Below are 21,427 nucleotides of genomic sequence, written 5' to 3'. Positions count from 1 at the left end.
GGGTTGGTTTTTAAACGATGCTTATCAATATAAATACAAATAGATCTGAGTTTTGAAAATTTTTTGTTTTCTCATTTAAGTAAAAATTCATGACTTAATTCATGGCACAATTCTTATAAAAAAAATTTTAAAAAATAATTACATATTAAGGTTGATCAATACTAAACTTCTTCTAATTTTAACTTGCTGATATTCAAATGAAGTTTTGAATTTAAGTATTGCATTAGATCAACAATGTCGTAAATTATACAGAAACAAATTGAGTAAAAATAAAATAAATATTTATTTATCACAGCTATTTTGCAATATCATCTTAATGTTTGAAATCAAAATTTTAAAAAAAAAATCGGTTTTTAAGTCAAAATTCAATCAATATTGTAGAGCTTTTATATGATCCGTTCATGGGGAAAAACTGCATCACCATTGGCGTGAAGTACATTTATTTTACCGGTACAGTTGTGGTAGGAATCAAATATACTCCGCTCGACTTCATTCTTCCACCCAGTGTCCAGCTGACGATTCCAGGAGCAATCCAATTTGTAGTAGAGTTCCGGATGTTCCATACCAGTAAGCGTGTAGAAGTCCTGATGTCCTAGGTAACCATGGAAACGGTACTTCGAACAGAGATTGGCCAGGATCGTTTCATTCAACAGAGAGTTGTAAAGTTGGGAATTTCTCATCTTCTGCAAATGGAAGAGGACGACGCCAGTGTTGAAACCTTGAAAGCCTGGAGATCCGACTGGAGTTCCGGGATTGCGAATTCGAAATTCGGTGAAATCCACGCGATACTGGGGCTGCAGATCGGGAGCTATCCCCATGACGTTTTCTTCGCTGAAATCTTCGAACTTTTGATGCAGTTGAAGGATGTCGGTTTGAAATTCGAGATCTACGTCCAAGAATATCAACTTCTGCAGTCTTTTGGGAAGTGCAGTGTGGAGAACTTCGGATAAAAAGAATATATCGTCGTCGTACTTCCCTACGTTCTTGCTGAAGAAATATTTCCTGATGACGGAAATCGATTCTCTGTTCTCTAAAGCCATGTCTTCAACATCGTAGAAAGTTACCTGAAAGAAAGAGAAGAAATTTTTACAAAGGCGTTAAATAATTTTTTTACTATAACTGAAGAATTTCAAAGATCTCCAGTTAGAAATTTTTAAAATTCGCAATCAAATATTTCTAACTAGAGATTTTTTATTGTTGTTGCTGTAGTTCATTTACGCAATCATCACTAGAGCTGCACAATGGGCTATTGGCGACGGTCTGGGAAACATCCCTGAGGATGATCCGAAGACATACCATCACAATTTTGATCCTCTGCAGAGGGGATGACATCCCCGTTTCGGTAGCCCGGACACCTGCTCGCGAAGTGAGTAATTTACGGTAGAACTGTTTAACGAGGACCGATACCGCACACCCTCGGTCCCTACGCAGACTTATCGAAGTGGTCACCCACCCGCACACTGACCGCAGCCAGAGATGCTTGACTGGGAACCGTGTCTTTACGATCAGTTCACTGCGGGACGATTTTTTATTGTGAATTTCGATCAAATCAATTAGGTTCATATTTTTACAATGTCTGTGTTTAATCTTTCTCATTTTTAAACTAATAAAAATCTAATTAAAATCCAGTGTATGAAGTATATTTCCAGTAGTCGCCGATACAGATTGCGACAATCAATCTTAGCAGGTTATGACATTTAATCAATCTTAAAAAATCTAATTAAAATCCAGTGTATATACTCTCTTAAAATGAAATAGTGATTTCCCCTACTCAAAAAAGAGTGAAATTTTTTTTATCTCAACTTGAGTGAAATACACCAATATTTGAGCGAAATTCTTGCTTTGCGTTCACTCGAACTTGAGTGGTATTTACTTAAGCAATACTTGAGTGGTTTTCGCTTAAACATCAGTGATTTATTTATTATTTAATTGTGTGTGAGCTATAAGTTGGATTTTCTATCGTTTTATTTTAAAAAGCAAACGATAATAAATCTAAATAAAATTGTTTTGTTCTGCGATCTAAATAGATTATGGTTTTGCTTTTATTCTACGTATGATTTTTTTTCTGGAGAATATGTCACTTAATATTTTGAATTAAGAAGAATTAAAACAACTTTTAGTTAACAGCGGTATTTCTGAAGACGATGCTGTTTTACCTTTTGGTAAGTAAATATACTTTGCTGTTTTTATTTTTAAAATGCTTTCTTTTAAATACTTTTATTTAGAATGTGTTATATGCACTTTCCATTTAAATTAGCTGTTTTTCAGCATTTTTAAATAAAATATTATTTATTTAAATTATTTGCCAAAATTTTTTTTTATAAATTTAAAGTGTTAAATATGGATGATCATGGAATATTAAAAAAATCTGATTCCATGCTAGAATCGTTATATTATATCTGGTGATATATTATATCTGTAAAGAGTTTTTGAATTTTTTCAGATGTCATATTAAAGTTATAAGATTTTATTTTAATATAATAAATTTATGTCCATGTTTCAGTTTTTTTGATGTATAGTTTTGGTACAAAACATTTGTGTATAATTGATTTCATATCATTCTATACTTCTTTTATAAAAGATATTTACGAAATAATTTATTGCTAATACAGTCTATAATTTTTGTTATTTAAATTACTTCCTAGTAATGAAATTGACTGTCTTTAATTTATGAAAGTTCACATTTGTAAGATCTGTTCATTCAAATCTGTATATTCAGATGTTCTATGCATTTTATTATAAATATATCATTCAAAAAAAGGTGGAAAATATTATATTTGAAGAAATTAAATAGTATTTTGACTTTTTCTGTTTCTATCCTGTTTTAAGCTTTTATTTAACTGGAATTCAGAATTAATAACATTTTCGCATTTCATAAAGTATTTATCACAATATACAAACTATTTTTCTTTCGCTGCTAAGCATAAAATTTCTTACCACTTTTCTTCAAGTTCAATTTTCGAGGCAAAATTGAAAAATGCAGAATTAATATTTAATTAAAAATACAATGTTAATTTAAGTATTTTAAAATGCAAATAAATTAGAATTTCACAATAGTTATGGATTAATAGTAAAAAAAATGGGAGCAGTATTAAAAATAATATTTATTACGAGACAGAATTCAGTTTGAATTTTAATTTCAATATTCATCTGTACTCGTAATTATTATAAAATTTGGTATGAATTAATGCTTTAAGCTATTTTAACGCTATTTTTAAATATGCTATTTAACCACGTGCGAAATAACTCTATTTTTTTTTCTTTAACAGCAGTGAACCTAAGTCTCGGAGGCGAGCAACATTACCCACGCCACACTGTCACAGATACCCGTTCATGGGGTGAGCCACATTCACACAACAGACAACAACACATACAGAGAGACATGCGCAACACATACACTTCTCTAGGTTTTTAATAGTACAGTTATTTTGACTATTATCTCTATGACTCTATGACTATTATCTCTCTCTCTATACGTAGAACTGAAATATTTCATGACTGAAGGATTACCACTACGGATAAATCGTATGCTACATATGATTGAGACAACAAAGACTTCTTTTTTAAATTTATTTCGATAACTGAAAAAGGTTTTAACCCCTTAACGATCGGTTAATTTTCAAGAAAACTGTCATAAAAGTGTCTATTTTGCCAAACACGCGTATTTGATTAGTGCTAGAGTCTAGTTTAAAATAAACTAACTATTTACAATTACCTTAAAAATATCCTGGTATTACTATCTGGTGTGTAAAAGGAGAAATAAAATGTTTTCCGGGCAAAAGAAATGAATTAGTTTTATTCTTATTGGCGCATTACTACTGAACATTCCAGCCCGTCAATATCACGGGAGCGAGAAATAGCGAGCGATAACTCACCCCGTCATTTTCACGAGAGCGAGAAGGGGTTAAATTCAAGGCGAATCAATAAAAAAAACTGAATGTTGATAAAATTGATAATTACTTATATTTTGCACAGTTTTAAACGATTTCTTTTTCAAATTTTAAAATTTTTCTACACTTTAAATTTTAAATTAGTTATGAAGGAAAAAGAGAATTTGCCACGAAAATCTTCTCTCACTGCATGGCGTCCTCTTAAACTGGAGTCCACCGTAAGAAGGTAAAGAAGGTCGAATAATGATGATACAAGTCTATTAATTAAAACGGGAGTTGTATAAAAACGGAAACGATGCGTAGAAAATGATATGGTTTCTCAGTATATCCCAACGTGATGGTTAGCTCAGCCCTGTATCGTTCTTCTTTTATGGTTGACGTACGTAATGGTATGTAAAATTGCGTTATAGAGCTATAGTTTTTAAGATAATAAAAACTGTAGATATCATCAACTATTTAAATTATAATCAATCAACTTTCAGTAACAGGAAGGCTCACGTGATTTTAATTTGATTTACGAAAACCTTAAATACATTCTGGATTTATTTCATAAATTAACAAAATGAGTTTAATTAATCTTCCGTGAATGCGTATTAATCTTTTGAAAAAAAATTAAATATTATGCTTTAATATTAATAATTTTTAATTTATTTGTATTGAAATTATTTAAACTTTAACTGATCTTCATTTTTTAGGTTAGCATTCAAAAAGTTTCTTTTGCGGTTGACATTGCATGTTTACTTTTTAAAACAAAAATTCATGGATACAAAACGTTAATTTCCTGAAAACAAATTAAAGTAAAATATCTAATATAAACCTAAATTTCACCTTTTTTTTAAATTTTGGACATTATTATCGTTTTAAAGTGAATATATCGTAAAAATCGTATCGTTATCGTAAAAATGTGAAGAAAAATTTATCACGAAAAAAAAAACGCCTTCAAAACTTGGGTATCACTTGTAGTTAAATGGAGGAAAAAAATTTAACTTAAATCTTATCTCCTATTGTCCAGAAAAAACTATTTTCACTATTTTAAAGAGGACTGACAGCAAGTCTATGGCTCTCCAACATTGTTTATGGTATACAAAAGAAAATCTACAAGAATTACTATCTCACAGCCTCGTGATCAGACGAATCGTGTCAATAAAATAATGTTATTTTCTTCACCATTTCAAATTTCAGAATTTATATGCATCGATTCTTGTGGCGCTATAATCACGATTCCATATTCGGCGACTAATTTTTCTACGCGATGTGTTTTGTAAGGGGTTTTGTAATATAGTGATACAACGCATTGTATTCAAAACTATATTTCTTCAAGATGAATAATCAATGATTAATAACCATAGGTAAAGAACGACAAAGTGTGTCGAGAACTACCCTAGTATTTGCTATACAATATTTGTTCTTCGAGCTACCATAGTGATATTATGACGGTGAACTTCGAATGCATTTCGAACGTATTTCCTCTTATTATTTTCGAAAAGCAGCTCTGAAATTTGTTTATTTCAAGGAGAAATTTAGAAAAATGTGAGTTTCTAATTTTTCTAGTATTTTTGTATTTTATAACGCTCATGTCCTTATAACAGCTGTGGTGGTTCATACGTGCTGATCGATACGACCACCGCACCCGACTCGCCCCGACCACAGTTCTGACAAAAATATTCGCAGTGGTATAGTGTGTCTAAAAAAAGAACTCCCCGAGACATTCGTCTGGACCTGTGGCGGTGACTATGGTAACGAGGTATGACTATTTCAAGCAGGGGTGCGGGGTCACTGTTTTGGAGTCGTGTCGGCGAGAAAAAGGGAATCGCTTTATTCGGTGTATTGTGTTAGTCCTAGAGCGAAGCTACCCTCCCTAAAATGCGTCATTCTTGTTCCCATAGCACCAGACGGCCTCAGACTTTGTCGCGGGAGGAGTTCTTAGCGTAGACAAACTATAGACGGATCATGAATTAGAGTCTCCTTGCCACAGGCTAACCGTGGGAGGTTTTCAGTGTTGCCCCTTCTACGTAAGGCAAATGGAAGTTAGTTTCATCAAAAAGTCCTCCACGATGGCAAATTTCTCCCATTACCGCCTTATCCAGAAGTTTCCTTGTCTTCTGGATTGGGTTCAAAATTGTAAGGCTGCGGAGTTGAACATTAGTAACCGCAAACCCGAAATTGGGTCAACTATTCAACTACGGTTACAAAATAAAATGTCCTTATAAAAGGCACACTTCTATGTAACTTTTATTTATTTTTTCATAGTGTTGAATTCTCTGTTGAATCAATTCTTTGATATCAAAGTTGAATATCGATATCGATATTCAATTTCGTAGCGAAGTTGACCTTACTAGAAATTGTCTATACCAAGTGCTTCCTAATTACCACCCTGAGTATCTATTTTATAGTTTTCGAATCCTGATGAAGACAAACATAATTATTAAAAGTGTCGAAAGTAGTGAAAACATTTTTTCCAAAATCAGACCGATTGAAGGACTTGAGGTAGTAGTAGGCTTACAGTGGTAAGCCACACTTTTTTCAATGGTGACATTTTAACATCAAACTTTTTTTTAAAATTTCCACTAAGGACAATGTACAGAAGCCTGCTTGGAAACCGTTATATTTCATAATTATATTTGCGATAAGGCTCTTTTGAATAATTTGAAAATATAGCTTAATATTACCTTAAGCCTTGTAGCATAAATGCTGTTTAAGCACATTATCTTCGGTCGACTATGTTTTAAGGTATATCGACTTTTCTATTTAAAATGTGAGTTGCTGCTTACATTCAATGTTCAATTATTGAAATAAATAATAAATATAATTTTTTTTAAATATTTTTATGCGGAATAGTCTTTGGATAAACAATGTGTTTTAATTACTTAAAATTATTTTTTGTGATATTTGTAATAAGTCAGTTTTATTTTTTAAAAATATGCATGAATCAATCATTGGAAAAATAATTTAAAACCTTATCATATACAGCTTTTCTTCGGAAAAAAAAATTCAGAGCTTAATGTAGTTGAACTTATTTTTCCTTAAAACGACAATAAGGTTTATTTTTAAATCATTTCCGAAAATTGTTTAAATTGTTAACGCTTGTATATAAAATAAATAAAATGTTGCATATAACAAATTAGATTGAATAGTGGAAGCTTCAGAACTTATTTTTTAAATTTACTTTAAACGCATAATAAATTAGGACAACTAAAGATAGTATTTTTAGTGTTAACTTAATTTTTTTTAAAAACAATATAGATGAAGGTTATGTATCTTGTACTTATGTGTACCTCGGTCGTAATTCAATTTTAGATTTATTTACAGTGATGTGATAACACAACATGTATTGTTTATGTACTTGCCACCAGCACCTTTAGTGGAAAAAAACTTGGTTTTTTGCTGAGATATTGTGTTAAAATGATATTAATTAAAGATTGGATGCACCTATTAAAAGTAAGTTCTTCCTCTTTCTTTTTTGTGTTATAGTTTATAATCAATGAAGACTGTTTTTCTGTGAGTAAATAACAAAAAATGTTTTATTGTTTTAGCTATAATAATACTGGGCTTAAGCTCTACAAGGCTATCAGATTTATTTTAGTAGATGATCATGTGGTGTACCTTGAACCTACAGAGAGTTGCGTACCATGGATAGGTACAAGGTACACCTACATGAGCTGTGATGGCTCAGGGGATAGAGCGTTCGCCTTTGAATGAGGTGAACCGGGTTCGAATCCCAGCAATGGCTGGACGATACGGATTCCGCATCCGACTTGCACCAACCACAGTGCTGACGTATAATCACAATATAATCCGTGGTAGATGGATCATAGGTTAGAGTCCCCTTGCCGTCAGACTAACCGTCGGAGGTTTTCGTGGGTTTCCTCTCCATGTTACGCAAATGTCGGTTAGTTCCTGCAAAAAGGCAAAAATTTCTCCCAATTCTTGATTCAGGAGTTCCCTTGTCCTCTGGATCGGGTACAAGATTGCAAAATTATGAGAAAATTACTCAAAAATTGGGTTGGCCGTTCAACGACGGTTATAATAAAATAAAATAAAATAAAAAGGTACGCTATCATCTCACTAAAAATGAATTCATATACTTATATGCGGAGCCACAAAGTAGAATATAGAATATAATTCAAAACAAAAAGGCACGCGGAAAATAAAGACCAAAAAATTGCAAAAATTAATCAGAAATTGTACAAAAGTAAAATAAAGATCCTGTAACTAAATTTTACATTAGAGACCATTAACAAAGTGTTGATGAATGTCAAAATAAAAATATTTGTAAAAACATGAAAAGAGCTGAACCTCCGGTGATTAAAAGGATTTAGTTGCCTAACATATTATTTTAAATAACGCCCATATAGGCTAATAGAGCTGAAATACATGTATACATGATTAATGTGATGATTCTATTTCATATTTTAGATGCCACGGAACAAAAGTTGCATGGTTAACATCTCAGTTGAAGTTGAATATCTCAAAAAAAAATCCTAATTCACAAGGCAAGATCTTGCAACTTATGAAGTTGATATTTCTAACATTATCTTCAAATTACCTATAGTCTGTCCATAGAAAGAACACCCCTCGCCACAAAGTCTAAAGCCGTCTGCTACAATGAAAACAAGAAATAGCTCATTTCAAAGAGGGGAGCTTCAATCTCCCCTGATTCCCTTTCTCTCATCAACACGAGCCAAATCTTGTCTCAAATTATGACCCAACACCCCCGCTTGAAAGAGTTAAACTTCGTAACCAGAGTTACCGCCACTATAGAAGAATGGCTAGGGGAGTTCTTTGCGTAGACAAACTATAATCCCATGTCATTAGGAGGATCCCAAAGGCCGGTAGAAAAACTCACGTTTCATGTTGACGTGTCATTTTTGTTGACTGTGGAATAAATTTTATTTTCAACTGGGTCCAAGGTTCACCACCCAAAAGACTAAGTTGCGCTACTAGTGATGTACCTAGGTTCGATTACCACTTTTTTTGTTCTTTTTTGTACTAAAATACTTAAACTAAAATTCCAGCAAAAATATATGTTAGGTTCGAATAAATGAAGTACACATGGGAATTGTTTTCATTAATTTCTTTTCTGTAATTATCAGCTTAAAAACTGAAATGCCACAATAGGACACAGGTATACCACATTCCCAGATTAATTATTGAATTCTTTTTCACATTTTTTATACTTATTTAAAGATTTAAGGGCACTAAAATAATTGCATAATGCTTTTTACTTAACGGAAAGAATCCTTGCAAATTTTCCGTTTTTTTATGTTCTATAAAGCGAAAAAAAAGAAGAAAAAAAGAAATACACTGGAAAAAATAAATAAAAAATTAAGCAAATCATGTAATTCAAAAGGAATTTTAAAATAGATTTAGAAGGAAAACTAAAATATCTTTACAAAGTTCAATAATCCACATCCAGTTTAAACTGTTTTTCAAGTTTTCAAATAACCTTATTTTTTACAGATAATGGATGTAAATTTCTGAAACAACAAGGTCCCATTTTCATATCATTAATCTTCAAGTACGCATTTTAATTTAACAAATGACGTATTCTGTTTTCCATGCTGGGTAAAGGTTTCTTTATCCCACTATCGTAGACACAAATTATGAGTTCGGGATGTAAAATTCACTTTGATTTTTATAATATTTTTTTATTCTATTTTTATAAATTCCTAGTGAATATTTATTCAAAAAATTTATGGACTAATTTTTTAAAAAAAGGCCGGTATGTTGTAGCTATTTTTTCGGCTTTATTCGGTATGCTTGCAAATTTCTTTCCAATTTTTATTTCTATTCCGGAAAGGGAGGGTCTGTAAAATGGGTGGAATGACTCGGAAGTTTTAAAGACGACGACGCCCTTTGCTGTAAATAAACACGTCATGCATTATTATTATATACATTAATAAACATACCATCACACTGTATTTTAGTTTTTTTAAAACTTTTTTTACATATTCGTCGTTGATCAGCCGACCCAAGTTTGTGGGGTATACGACTACTAATGTTCAACTCCGTAGCCTTGTAATTTTGAACCAATCCAGAAGACAAGGAAACTCCTGGATCAGTACCCCCAGAGGTTTTGATTTGTTATGGGAATATGGAGGATTTTGCGACTCGACTAACTGAATTTTATAATAATTTTTTTTTCATTCTAGTTTTATAAATTCCTGCTGACTATTTATTCATATAATTTATATATAAATTTTTAAAATAAGAAATATAGCTACTTCTCAGCTTTATCTGCGTCGTTGCGTCTTCGAAACCGTTATCGGTATGTTTGCGCATTTTTTTTTAATAATTTTTATTTTGATTCGGGAAATTGTGGCTCTGTAAAATAAGTACAATTGACTCGAAAGTATAAGATACGACAACGCCAGCTGCTGTAAATAAACATCCCATACACTGTAATTCTGTTATTTATAAAGTTAATTTTACATTTTATTTTAGAATCGTCGTTGAACAGCTGACCCAATTTTCGGGTTTATGACTATTAACGTTCAACTTCGTAGCCTTGACATTTTGAACCCAATCCAGAAGACAAGGGAACTCCTGGATCAACTATTGGGATAAATTTGTCTTCGTGGTGAACTTTTTGATTAAACTAACCCGCATTTGTGTTACATGGAGAGGAAAACCACGAAAAAAATCCACGGCTAGGCTGACGGCAAGGGAACTCTAACCCATGATCCGTTTACCACTTTCACTCGGGTCACGAGGGTCGTTATATAAAACGTGAGCTACAGTAACATATTTTGAATCAAGTCAGTTAATTTTTCTCAAGGGTTGAATAGAAAATAAGAATAAAAAGGAAAAACATACATTGGTCTTCCTCTTGAATTGTCTGGCCACCTTCTTCAGGGTCCGGGAGACTCTTTTCCTGCTCATTCGGTCCAGCATGACGTGAAGATATACAGGAGAATGCGTGTGTTCCAAAATACTGCCGTATGTCCTGGCCATTCCACGTACGATCTTCATCTTTTTGAAGGCATACTTCCCGAAGAAGGCAACGTGAATGTAACACCCTGATGAGCACTGAGTTTCTCTCACCAAAACAAGAGAAGATCGACGCCGGCTCACAATCAACACTAAATTGAAGAGGAGGATCGACGTGAAGATGAAGGAAGCCAACCACTGCTTCCTTTTTAAAACCTCGCCGAACATCATTAAAATCCAAAGAAATTCAATCTTTAAAAATTTCACACCAGTGTTCTTTAAACATTATAAACGCGAGACATTCCTGCGCAAGACGATGATAGAAAACGCACTACGTAGTGTGTGGTTAACTTCATTATTTTTACTCGACAAATAATAATAATTACGCAAATGTCATCTGTAGTCTTTAAGCACCATAAACGGTTATTTTTTGTTCAAGAGGAAGTTATTCAAACAAATACACATTGTACAAAAACTGATCTGATATTTTCTCTCGGCAAATAACACTCACACTTAACAGTCATCAATGCTCATTAAACACTATAAACTGCAATCTGTTGAGGAAAGAAATAGGATTTGTTCTCCAGTACAAAGTACATAGAAACTATTTGGCTATTTTTCCACGTCAAGTTGCATTTGCATGTACCACGGCAAGTAACAACAACGCTAACGGATTAAAACTAAACAGCTAATCACTTGTGATGGTTTCGAAAGAAAAGAAAAAAATTATGATTCGTGTATCTGACTTCATTTACGAATTTAAGATTAGAATCAATTTTAAATAAATAGTCTTTGACACTGTCTCAAAACCACGTTAGACCTAAAAATCTAAAAGAGATGTCAAAAATTGTGTGAATGTTTCATAACTTTTTTTTTTATCTTTAGAAAATAGTCATGATTTTTTAAACGAAATTAATTCACAAACTTATTAGGATAGATAGAAAAGCCACTCTTAAATGAGAAAATGAATACTTACTTTAAAGATTAAAACTAAATAAATAAATAAGATAAAGCAAACGAAGTATTCTTGGAAGGTTATTTTGAAGACGTGAGAAACGTGTTGACTGTGTGGATGGAATAAAGTTGAAAAGTAATGGTTTTTTTGTGAATCACTTTTCAATATCCGGTTTAAACGACAGAAGGAGGATTTACTCTTTCCGAAACTGGGTCTTTGGTACCTGTCCCCATTCCTTCTTCAATGTGACCGGTTTCTCCCCATCATTCCTACTCACAACAACAATACCCTTTCACTTTTTTTCTTTTTCTTACTTCTTGTCGATTCTTATGCTCATTCAAACATCACGCAGTCATTTTTTTTTACAATATCAGTAAATGTTTTCAGATAAGAAAAGTTATTGTTCAGATATTATCCAACTTAATTTACCTGATATAGGCGTTTTAATTTTAGAGAATAGTAAATGTCGTTCTCGAATTTAACTCTCCATATCGTGTAAAATATCACACAGTCAGAGATTTTTTTTTTTAACATTTTATTTTTGAAACTTTAATTTCATAAAAGTGTAAAATTATAATAGTGGGTTTAAGAGCCGCGATGGCTCAGGGGATAGAGCGTTCGACTTTCAATGAAGTGAACCGGAGTTCGATCCCAGCAATGGCTGGTCGATACGAATTCCGCATTCGGCTTGCACCGACCACAGTGCTGACGTGAAATATCCTCAGTGGTAGACGGATCATGTGTTAGAGTCTCCTTGCCGTCAGGCTAATCGTGGGAGGTTCTCGTGGTCTTCCTCCCCATGAAACGCAAATGCTGGTTAGTTTCATCAAAAAGCCCTCTACGAAGGCAAATTTCTCCTAATTGCTTGATTCCAGGAGTTCCCTTGTCTTCTGGATTGGGATCAAAAGGACAAGGCTACGGAGTTGAACATTAGTAGTCGTAAACCCAAAAATTAGGTAGGCTGTTCAACGACGGTTATAAAATAATATAAAATTGTCGGTTTAGCAATCATATATAAAATCAACTCGCAAAACAAATAATGTAAAAAATTTTGCATTGAAATTGGACCTTTAATTTTTTTTTTCTTTGTACCCAAATTTAATCAAATTTCTGCACTTAAAAATATATTTAAAATTATTTTTTAAAAATCTCTTAGGTCATCATTATGTTTAAATACAAAATTTTGAATCAAATCATCTAATTTCCATTTCTTTCTTACTTGTTTAAGGATTTTTAGATCATATAATTTTTTTTCTAAGCAGTGCAATTGCTGGTCATTACGCTAATTTTTTTTTACAATTCAATTTTCAAACTTTAATTTTATAAAAGTGTAAAATAATAATAGTCAATTTAGCAATTATAAATTTAACCAGCAAAACGAATAATATAAAACGTTCTGCACTGAAATTAAACGCTTAATTTTTTTTCCTTAAAAATCAAATTTAACCCAATTTTGGTACCTAAAAATACATTTAAAACTATTTTTTTAAAAAATCTCTCAGGTCATCACTACTTTTAAATATAAAATTTCGAATAAAATCATCCAATTTCCATTTCGCTCAAGGTTTAATGATTTGTAGATTTGTTTTTTTATTTGAAAATTTTTTAACTCGAGAAATGAAATAGCAGGACATTAAAATAAACACTGTTTGTGGAAAAGTGTCTTCAGAAGCTTATCTATTAGCTATTATTTTTCATCAATTTGCAACCCCAAGTTCGCCATAAAGTTCTTCTCCTCTATAAAATTTCCCTTTAACAAAAATTATGCTTTGTAATGATGTGTATTTAATCTGCAGTATATATTTATATTACATTTTTATTAAAAGTAGTAAACTTTATGAAATATTAAGATATCTAGCTTTTCGCTCTTGTGCCACAGGTCCTGGGTTCGATCCTCTGACCGGGCAAGGTTGACTCAGCCTTTCATCCCTCAGTGGATCGATAAAATGAGTATCAATCATACTTCGGAACTAAACACTGGGGGTTCTGTATTTAGCTTACCATACCGACGGAACATCTGCACCTGCACCCCAGCTCCCAAGGTCACGAAAACTGAGATGGGCACAGTAGGCCTTGGCCCTCCATGGGCTGTCGTGCAACTGAATTTATTTTAGTTTAAGATAACTAATGTAACTCTTTTTTAAAAAAAAATCAAATTACCTTGATGAGCTGCGATGGCTCAGGGGATAAAGCTTTCGCCTTCCAATGAGGTGAAGCGGATTCGATCCCAGCGATGGCTAGTCGATACGAATCCGCATCCGGCTTGCACCGACCACAGTGCCGACGTGTAATATCTTCAGTGGTAGACGAATCATGGACGTCTGACGGCAAAGGGTTAGAGTCCCTTTGCCGTCAGGCTAAGGTTCTCGCGGTCTTCCTCTCCATGTAACGCAAATGCGGGTTAGTTCCATCAGAAAAGTCCTCCAAGAAGGCCGATTTCTCCCAATACTTGATCCAGTAGTTCCCTTGTTTTCCCGGATTGGGCTCAAAATTACAAAGATACGGAGTTTAACATTAGTAGTCGTAGACCCAAAAATTGGGTCGACTGTTCAACGACGGTTATATCATAAAATAAAATTATCTTTCTAATTTCAAAATAGAAACAGGTAACTGCATTGGTAAAATGCAACTTATAAAATTTAAAAAAAATAATAAAAACTAAATTATGTCATAAAAATTATAAATAATTGAAGATAATTTCCTTTGATTCATATAATTTTTGCGTAAAAGAAAAATTAAATTGCTTGCTACAAAATTATTTTGAAGGAACTCTTAAACTCTTTTACTTGCAAAATTAAAGAAACTCAAACTTTTAAAAGCTTTTTTAAATAAATAACTAAAAGCATTTCTTTACAAGTAAAACAATTTTTTTTAAACTTTTTTTCCCCGGAAACGCATTTCAACTACGTTGCCTTATTTGAATACTTCGTCCACAAAAGACTTTGGCTTCGTGCCAGCTCTGTGAATCGGGCCTTAACATTATTAGAAGGGACAAAAGCGTCATTATGTTAAAATCAAACTCTACTTTTAAGAGAAGTTACTCAACATTTTTTAAATCATTATTTTTCCATAGGTTCATGAATTTCATTTGAAAAATTAAAAAGAATAAAATAAGTACGGAGATCTACATAGCTGCAACCGGATAAAGATTAGTATACATGTAAAATGATGCAGTCGGACCGAGCAGGAAAACAGACACAGGATTTAAATTAAATCAGAGAAACTTTTATTTGATCATTCTTAGTTGAGTGGGAGCGAATAAGTGATGTTTACTCCATCAGCAAACAGTCTTTCTGGTAGGGAAAATCATGCAAAAAATCCTAAAATGCCTCTATTTAGGGAAAAGAGGGAAAACTCAGAAATTACTATTGGTTAATTAAATATATCACGCGATTCTCACAAGGCTTAAAAGGAAAAAATATCTTTATTTAAATTTATGTATAGTTGGCTAAAAATAGATTTAGAAACAGGATGTGGTTTCTTAAAAGTATCATAAAGTGCTTCGATTCGAAGAATTAAGTAGTAATAAATTAGGAGTTGTTTCATAACGAAGAAACTAACATAAAAAGATTAATTGAAGCTTTTTATGTTACATACATCATTACCTTGCAGCTAAACCTTGTCGAACTTTTTGTTCTGCGGAATCCTCGTTAAAAAATGTAGAAGTTTCTCTTTAAAAATTATATATTTGAATTACAGTCCATGCCCAAATGATTAGGCGCACTCTAAGATTCTATGTAAAATCCTAGTTATCAGGTGATACTATACAGCTTTATTCTTTTTACGCCACTGAAACCGGTTTACACTTGTTTATGTTCGTGTATCAATTGGTTAAATTAGACGATATATAATATAAATTAGACGATTGGATAATTAGGCGATATATTATATAAATATAGAATATTTTTTATATCAGGTATTATATTAGTATATTATAATAGTTAGACCAAATTATTAGACGCACTTTAGTGTTTTAATAATTGAATGTTTTGCACGAGTTTATATGGAATACTTTTATATTTAAACATACATGTAATGGTTTTTATTCAGGAGATTATTTTATATGCTTCCTATTTGTATTTATTTTTAACATATTGCATTACAATGTTAACCAATTGATACAGGAGCGTCAACAAGTGCAAACCGGTTTCAGTCGGGTAAAAAGAATAAAGCTGTATAGTATCACTTGAACCAGGTCGCAGAAACCTGGAAACAGACTAAGATCGAAATACAAAAATTAGAAACCTTTCAAAACAAATGTTTAAAATTTATTTTTGAAATTTTCTGGCATTACAAAGTATCAAATCAAAATCTATTAAAGAAAGCTAAAATAAAAACAATCGAAGATGAAATTAAGAAACGAAGATGGAGCTGGCTCGGACATATCCTTAGAATGCCCAAAGAAAAAATTTCATCTGTTGCGCTTACATGGGCCCCTGATGGTAAAAGAACAAGAGGAAGACCCAGACTTACCATCCAGCGCATGTTTTTGGGCGAATTAAAAGAATGTAGAATATCTGGCTGGGAGGAAGCAAGATCTATTGCTAAAGACAGGAGGCGTTGGAGGGATATGCTAGAGGCCTTAAGTGCCCAAGGCACGTAGAGGATAAGAGATAAGTATCACTTGATAATTAAGATTTTACATAGAATCTTATAGTGCGTCTAATAATTTGGCCAGGGACTGTATATAAATTTTAACTTTATTTGTAGTAATTAAAAGAAAATTTGATAAATGCCTCTCTTTAATAATCAGAAAACAAAATTTTCTTTTTTACGTAATTTCTATGTTTTTCCATTTGAAGACAATGAGAAATTACCTGATCATCTATTTTGAACACGAATCATGAATAATCTTTATAATTTGATTTCCCATCTCCTTAACAGCACACAAGTAAACAGACTTTCTATTATAACTTCATGCATCACAATTTAGTCTTGTATTATTTTTATTATTATTCCTTTCGCGTCGTGATTTTCAGATTTTGGCGAGAATTTCTATTTGGAACTTATGAGTCATGACAACAACAAAACGAAGTTACTTCGCCTGTTTTGTTTCACACTAAACCGGTCAAATGACCGTTTAAGAACATTTTGCATGGAAAATCCGCATATCATCTTATCGTTTTTGCACATTTGACTTCATGACTTTTTCTAACAATTATATACAGTTAGTATTCTATTATTATTCTTTTTGTATTTTGTTTATTTCTAATAATACGCGTCGTATACCTATTTCTACCTCAACCGATCATCTGATCGGGAGAACAATTTATCGCTTTATAAGGTAATCTGGTCAGAAATTACGATGCAATGCGTGTTCAACGCATTGCATTCGATGAGTTGCACATTTCTGCAAAGACTGTTGCGTAGTGAGTTCAATCAGAATAACTGTGAATTCAAATTTCAAGAAAGTACCTAACATTTATTGATTGACACTTTTGTGTCAGAAAAAGTGACAAAAACTAAATGTTTTTGGTATGTAGCTTAGATTTTATGTTGATATATTTACTTCATTTCTAAGTAACTGTTAGTTTTAACCCAAAAAAATGTCGAAACCATCAAGATAGCGCAAGTTCTTAGAAGAAATAATATTAATAATAAGCATAATTATAAGAGTTGTAATTCGTAAATATTCTTATAATTGTAAGAATAATTATAAGAATTATAGAAATAATAATAAGATATATGTTTTACGGAAAATGTACGATGGAAACACCCTGTATATGTAAAAAAAAAACAATATTTTTAAAATTCTTATTCTTTGCGTTTGTAATACATAAAAATTGGCACTATACGATTTTGTTTAATTATAATAAAGTTTTTTTTAGTTTATTTCCTTCCTAACATCCATATTTCATACATTCAATGAAGAAACAAGAAGTACGGTTATGGTAGAAATAGATATAGATTAAGTGTTGGTATGTTTTGTGTTTAAATAAAAAGAAAAGTACTGGGCAAAATCATCTGAGTTGAACAGTACTAAGACATGCCGCGAAGAGAATCCAAATCTCTGTCGTTGTCGAAATGAAAACATTCAGTTTGATAAGAATGATATATAAATATAATTTCTGGGTCATTTCCTTTTTTTATCTACAGAGCAACAAAAGTAACAATCTATGTCTATATTTATGTTATTTATTATTATTTTTTTTTCTTTACATTTATCCGCTTTCAAGGTCAACTATAGTTTAAAAGTATAGATTTTCAGAGAAAAACTCTTGCAAATAGTGATTCTGATGACGCAGCGTCTGATCGAAATGCAGTAAAAATGTCGAATAACGGCATTCGATAATCTCTCTCTCGTTTACTTTCGCGACGAATTCTTCATCAGTTTTATACACTTTCAAACATTTCTTTGAAAGGGGCGCTTGTAATTAAAATGAAGAGAAATAATTGGGTAAGTTTATTCAATTTTAATAAATAGTAATTTATGAAAGTTTAGCATTGGACTTATTATACAGTCCCTGGTCATGTTATTAAGCGCACTATAAGATTCTACGTAAAATCCTAATTTTCAGGTGATAATTTTCATGCGACAGCTTTATTGTTTTTAATCGGATGAAACCGGTTTGCATTTGTTTATGCTCCTATATCAATGGGTTAACATTGTAATGCAATACGTTAAAAATAAATACAAATAAGAAGCGTGTAAAAAATCTTCTGAATAAATAACAATTCCCGTTTAAATATAAAAGTATTGCCTATAAACTCGTGCAAAACATGTAATGATTAAAAAAAACTACAGTGTGTCGAATAATTTGGTCTATTTATTATAATATACTAATATAATACCTGATATAATAAATATTCTACATTTGTATATTATATCATTCAATTTATCCAATTGTCGATTTTATATTATGCATCGTCGAATTTAACCCATTGATACACGAACGTAAGCAAGTTAAAACCGATTTCAGTCTCGTAAAAATAATAAAGATGTATAGAGTATCACCTGATAATAACGTTTTACATAGAATCTTAAAGTGCGTCTAATAATTTGGACAGGGACTGTACATGCCTACATACCTTCATTTCATTGTTTTTGCCGACAAAAGAAGATGTAAAATGCGGGGGGGGGGGGGGAAGGAAAAATTATCAAAAAAAAGCACTTAAAACTGCAAAATCTTTCGAACAAATTGGTATTTCAAAATAAATAAATAAATAAGTAACTTTAGTTAATTTATAAACGGACCAATCATTTTTAGTAGAGAATTCAGGGACGTCAAGTATCATTTTCGCTATAAAATTGGTCAGTATTTTTCTTCTCAATAAATTTCTTAATTTATGACTATTTTAATAACGCATAGTATATGCGAAGTTGAATGTGCATTGGTTTTTTTAATTTTATATGAAATACTAACTCTAAAATGTACTCGTTATTTAAAAAAAAAAATTTTTTTTTTATGTTTTTGCATATCTTCTAAAAATTCCTAATGCCGCCCCTCTAAAAATCCAGTGACTACCCTTTTTTTCAGGGGGGGGGGACAATAGTGCTCACGCTGGGTATCTATGACATAGATTATCTAAGAGTATATTATAAACGAAAAACATGCTTCAATTTCGACGTTTTTATACTCTTATAAATAAAAAAGATTTTTAAAATGCTTTTATTTCTAATCAGTTTCTTAAAAATGCAAAGATATATAATTTTCCTTTTTTAAAGAAGGAAGAAAAATATTAAAAAAAAATTCTAATATTTCTTATTGTATCTCATAACTCAATTGTATCCCTTTCCAAACTTTAGAGTCAATACTAGAAATTTTCAATTTGGAATTATTTCTCATCTTGGAATTATTTTACAGCACATTTCGTCTGATTGAAAAATTACACAAAGACCTATCCTATAGATTGAATCCTGAATATCTCAAAGCATATTTAAAATAGAAAAATGTATTGTATAAATTGATTTAATATTGTATTTCGTGAAGTTATCGCTTAGTCAGTCTCCCAAAACGTAAAAAAAAAATTCTTACGAAATCTAGTTTTTAATTTTAATCAGAAAAGAACGAATGAATGTAAATCAGCGAAAAATTTAATGAATATAAAAAAAACCTTAAAATTTGCCTAAGCAAAGGAAATAAAATTACTTTTAATTATCTGGGAAACAGATTTTGCATTTACGTAGTAAAGTACGTAATTGTTTGAATAAAATAGGCACTACTGTTAATTCAAACTTTATTAAACTTCCATGTAATTTAATACTCGAGACCATGTGTCCACGCGCAAAAAGAATAATGTCACCTTAACGCATTTATGTTTAAGAAAAATAAATGAGAATTTTTTTCAAAAAAAAATGAAAATTTAAGTAGAATTGTTAAAGAGTAAGAATTAGTATACTGTATCATTGACCTTAGCTAATCTAGTTGGTAAAGTAAAAATACTCTCACAACTTAGTATAAATGTCATGGAAATCAATGTTCTACAATTTCAAGATCAACTGCATGGTGAATGCAATGTAGTCGTTTATTGCGTGCCAGCCGCCTTTATCCCCCGAGATGATAGCACACGAGATGAATCTTTCACAATGACGCGTCAATACCTACGCCATGACAGCTCAAACTAATTTTATTCTGTTTAATAAATTGAAAAAGGAATAAAAAAATAGATAAAAATAACGAAGATATTCAAAATACTCTATTTAAAATTTTTAAAAGAATTTCGATCATCAAAAATTGGAAATTCCCGCAGAATAAAATTAGCTGAAATCGGGAATCAAGATAAAATTAGCTGAATAAAACCTGCAGTTAGAACATGGACAAAACATTTATGGAGGACATGGTTCTCAGAAATTGCATGACAAATGAATGCTGAGAGTCTTAAAAAAAATATAGTTTAATATTTATTCTAGTTGTGACCCGAAAATCATTTGTCTCCTCTAAAGAGCATTCGTTCTATTTACTGCCAAATCTTTTAAGTAAAGCTGAAAGAAAAGTTATTACATGAATAGCTTCCTGCTGTTTTATTAAGATAATATCATTAAATTCACTAAAATAATTATATTCAGATATAGTTTAATATTACTACTAAATATAGTCTACTGAATATAGTCTACTGAATATACTTTACTAAAATATAGTTTACTATTTATTCTTGTTATGAGAAATCCGAAAATCCTTTGTCTACTATTTAAAGCATTCATTTTATTTACTGCCAAATCTTTAAGTAAAAGTAGTCATAGTATAGTAATGTATATATAGTTAAATATTAATACTATATATAGTTTTCTAAATATACTTTACTAAAATATGGTTTAATATTTATACTAGTTATGTCCCGAAAATCCTTTGTGTCCTCTTCAGAGTTCTTTTTATTTACTGCCAAATCTTTAAGTAAAGCTATAAGAGAAGGTATTATATGAACAGCTTCCTGCTGTTTTATTAAGATAATATCACTAAAATGATTATTTAGAACATTCTTTCACAAAAGGTCTTTGTTAGAGTAGAAGGAAGTCGAAGTATCTTAAATATTTCTGCGGAAGAATGTAAAAGTCGTCAATTATTGTTATTAAGAAGTATACAAAATCTGATAACTTTAAAATTATATCTTCTGCAGCCACAGCGGGCCAAATTTAAAAATGCATGAAATTGAAAAAAAATATATAAAACAAAAACCATAGATTTTGTTGATCGGCTAGAGAAAGCACCTAAAT

The 21,427-nt window shown here is 31.4% G+C and overlaps 2 protein-coding genes across 3 annotated transcripts in view; one reads left to right on the top strand and one right to left on the bottom strand.

Annotated features, from left to right (window-relative positions):
- Positions 1-266: 266 nt before the first annotated feature.
- Positions 267-12,016, bottom strand: LOC107452048 (xyloside xylosyltransferase 1). Its single transcript, XM_016068329.4, has 2 exons — positions 10,707-12,016; positions 267-1,064 (listed from the first exon to the last, which is right to left on the bottom strand). Exons 1-2 carry the CDS (start codon positions 11,049-11,051, stop codon positions 387-389), a joined length of 1,023 nt encoding a protein of 340 aa, XP_015923815.3. The 5' UTR covers positions 11,052-12,016; the 3' UTR covers positions 267-386.
- The window catches only part of LOC107452047 (major facilitator superfamily domain-containing protein 6), a 32,636-nt gene continuing 13,256 nt past the window's right edge, over positions 2,048-21,427 (top strand). Inside the window, exons 1-2 of one of the 2 annotated variants that reach the window (XM_043052036.3) lie at positions 2,048-2,162; positions 7,200-7,328. The gene's annotated coding sequence lies outside the window, so the exon portion shown is untranslated. Of the gene's footprint in view, positions 2,163-7,199; positions 7,329-18,009; positions 18,173-21,427 lie in introns of those variants that run through there. The other variant, XM_043052037.3, reaches the window with a different exon arrangement.

The sequence above is a fragment of the Parasteatoda tepidariorum genome, chromosome 2 (assembly GCF_982258835.1).
Source record: "Parasteatoda tepidariorum strain Cologne lab strain chromosome 2, Ptep-v5.0, whole genome shotgun sequence".
Classification (NCBI taxonomy): Eukaryota; Metazoa; Arthropoda; class Arachnida; order Araneae; family Theridiidae; genus Parasteatoda; species Parasteatoda tepidariorum.
This window is presented reverse-complemented; position numbering and strand designations above follow the sequence as displayed.

Coding starts and splice junctions, on each gene's coding strand:
- LOC107452048 (XM_016068329.4), bottom strand. CDS start 11,051: ATGATGTTCGGCGAGGTTTTAAAAAGGAAGCAGTGGTTGGCTTCCTTC. Junction 1,065..10,706: donor AATTCAAGAGGAAGACCAAT/GTATGTTTTTCC, acceptor TCTTTCTTTCAG/GTAACTTTCTACGATGTTGA.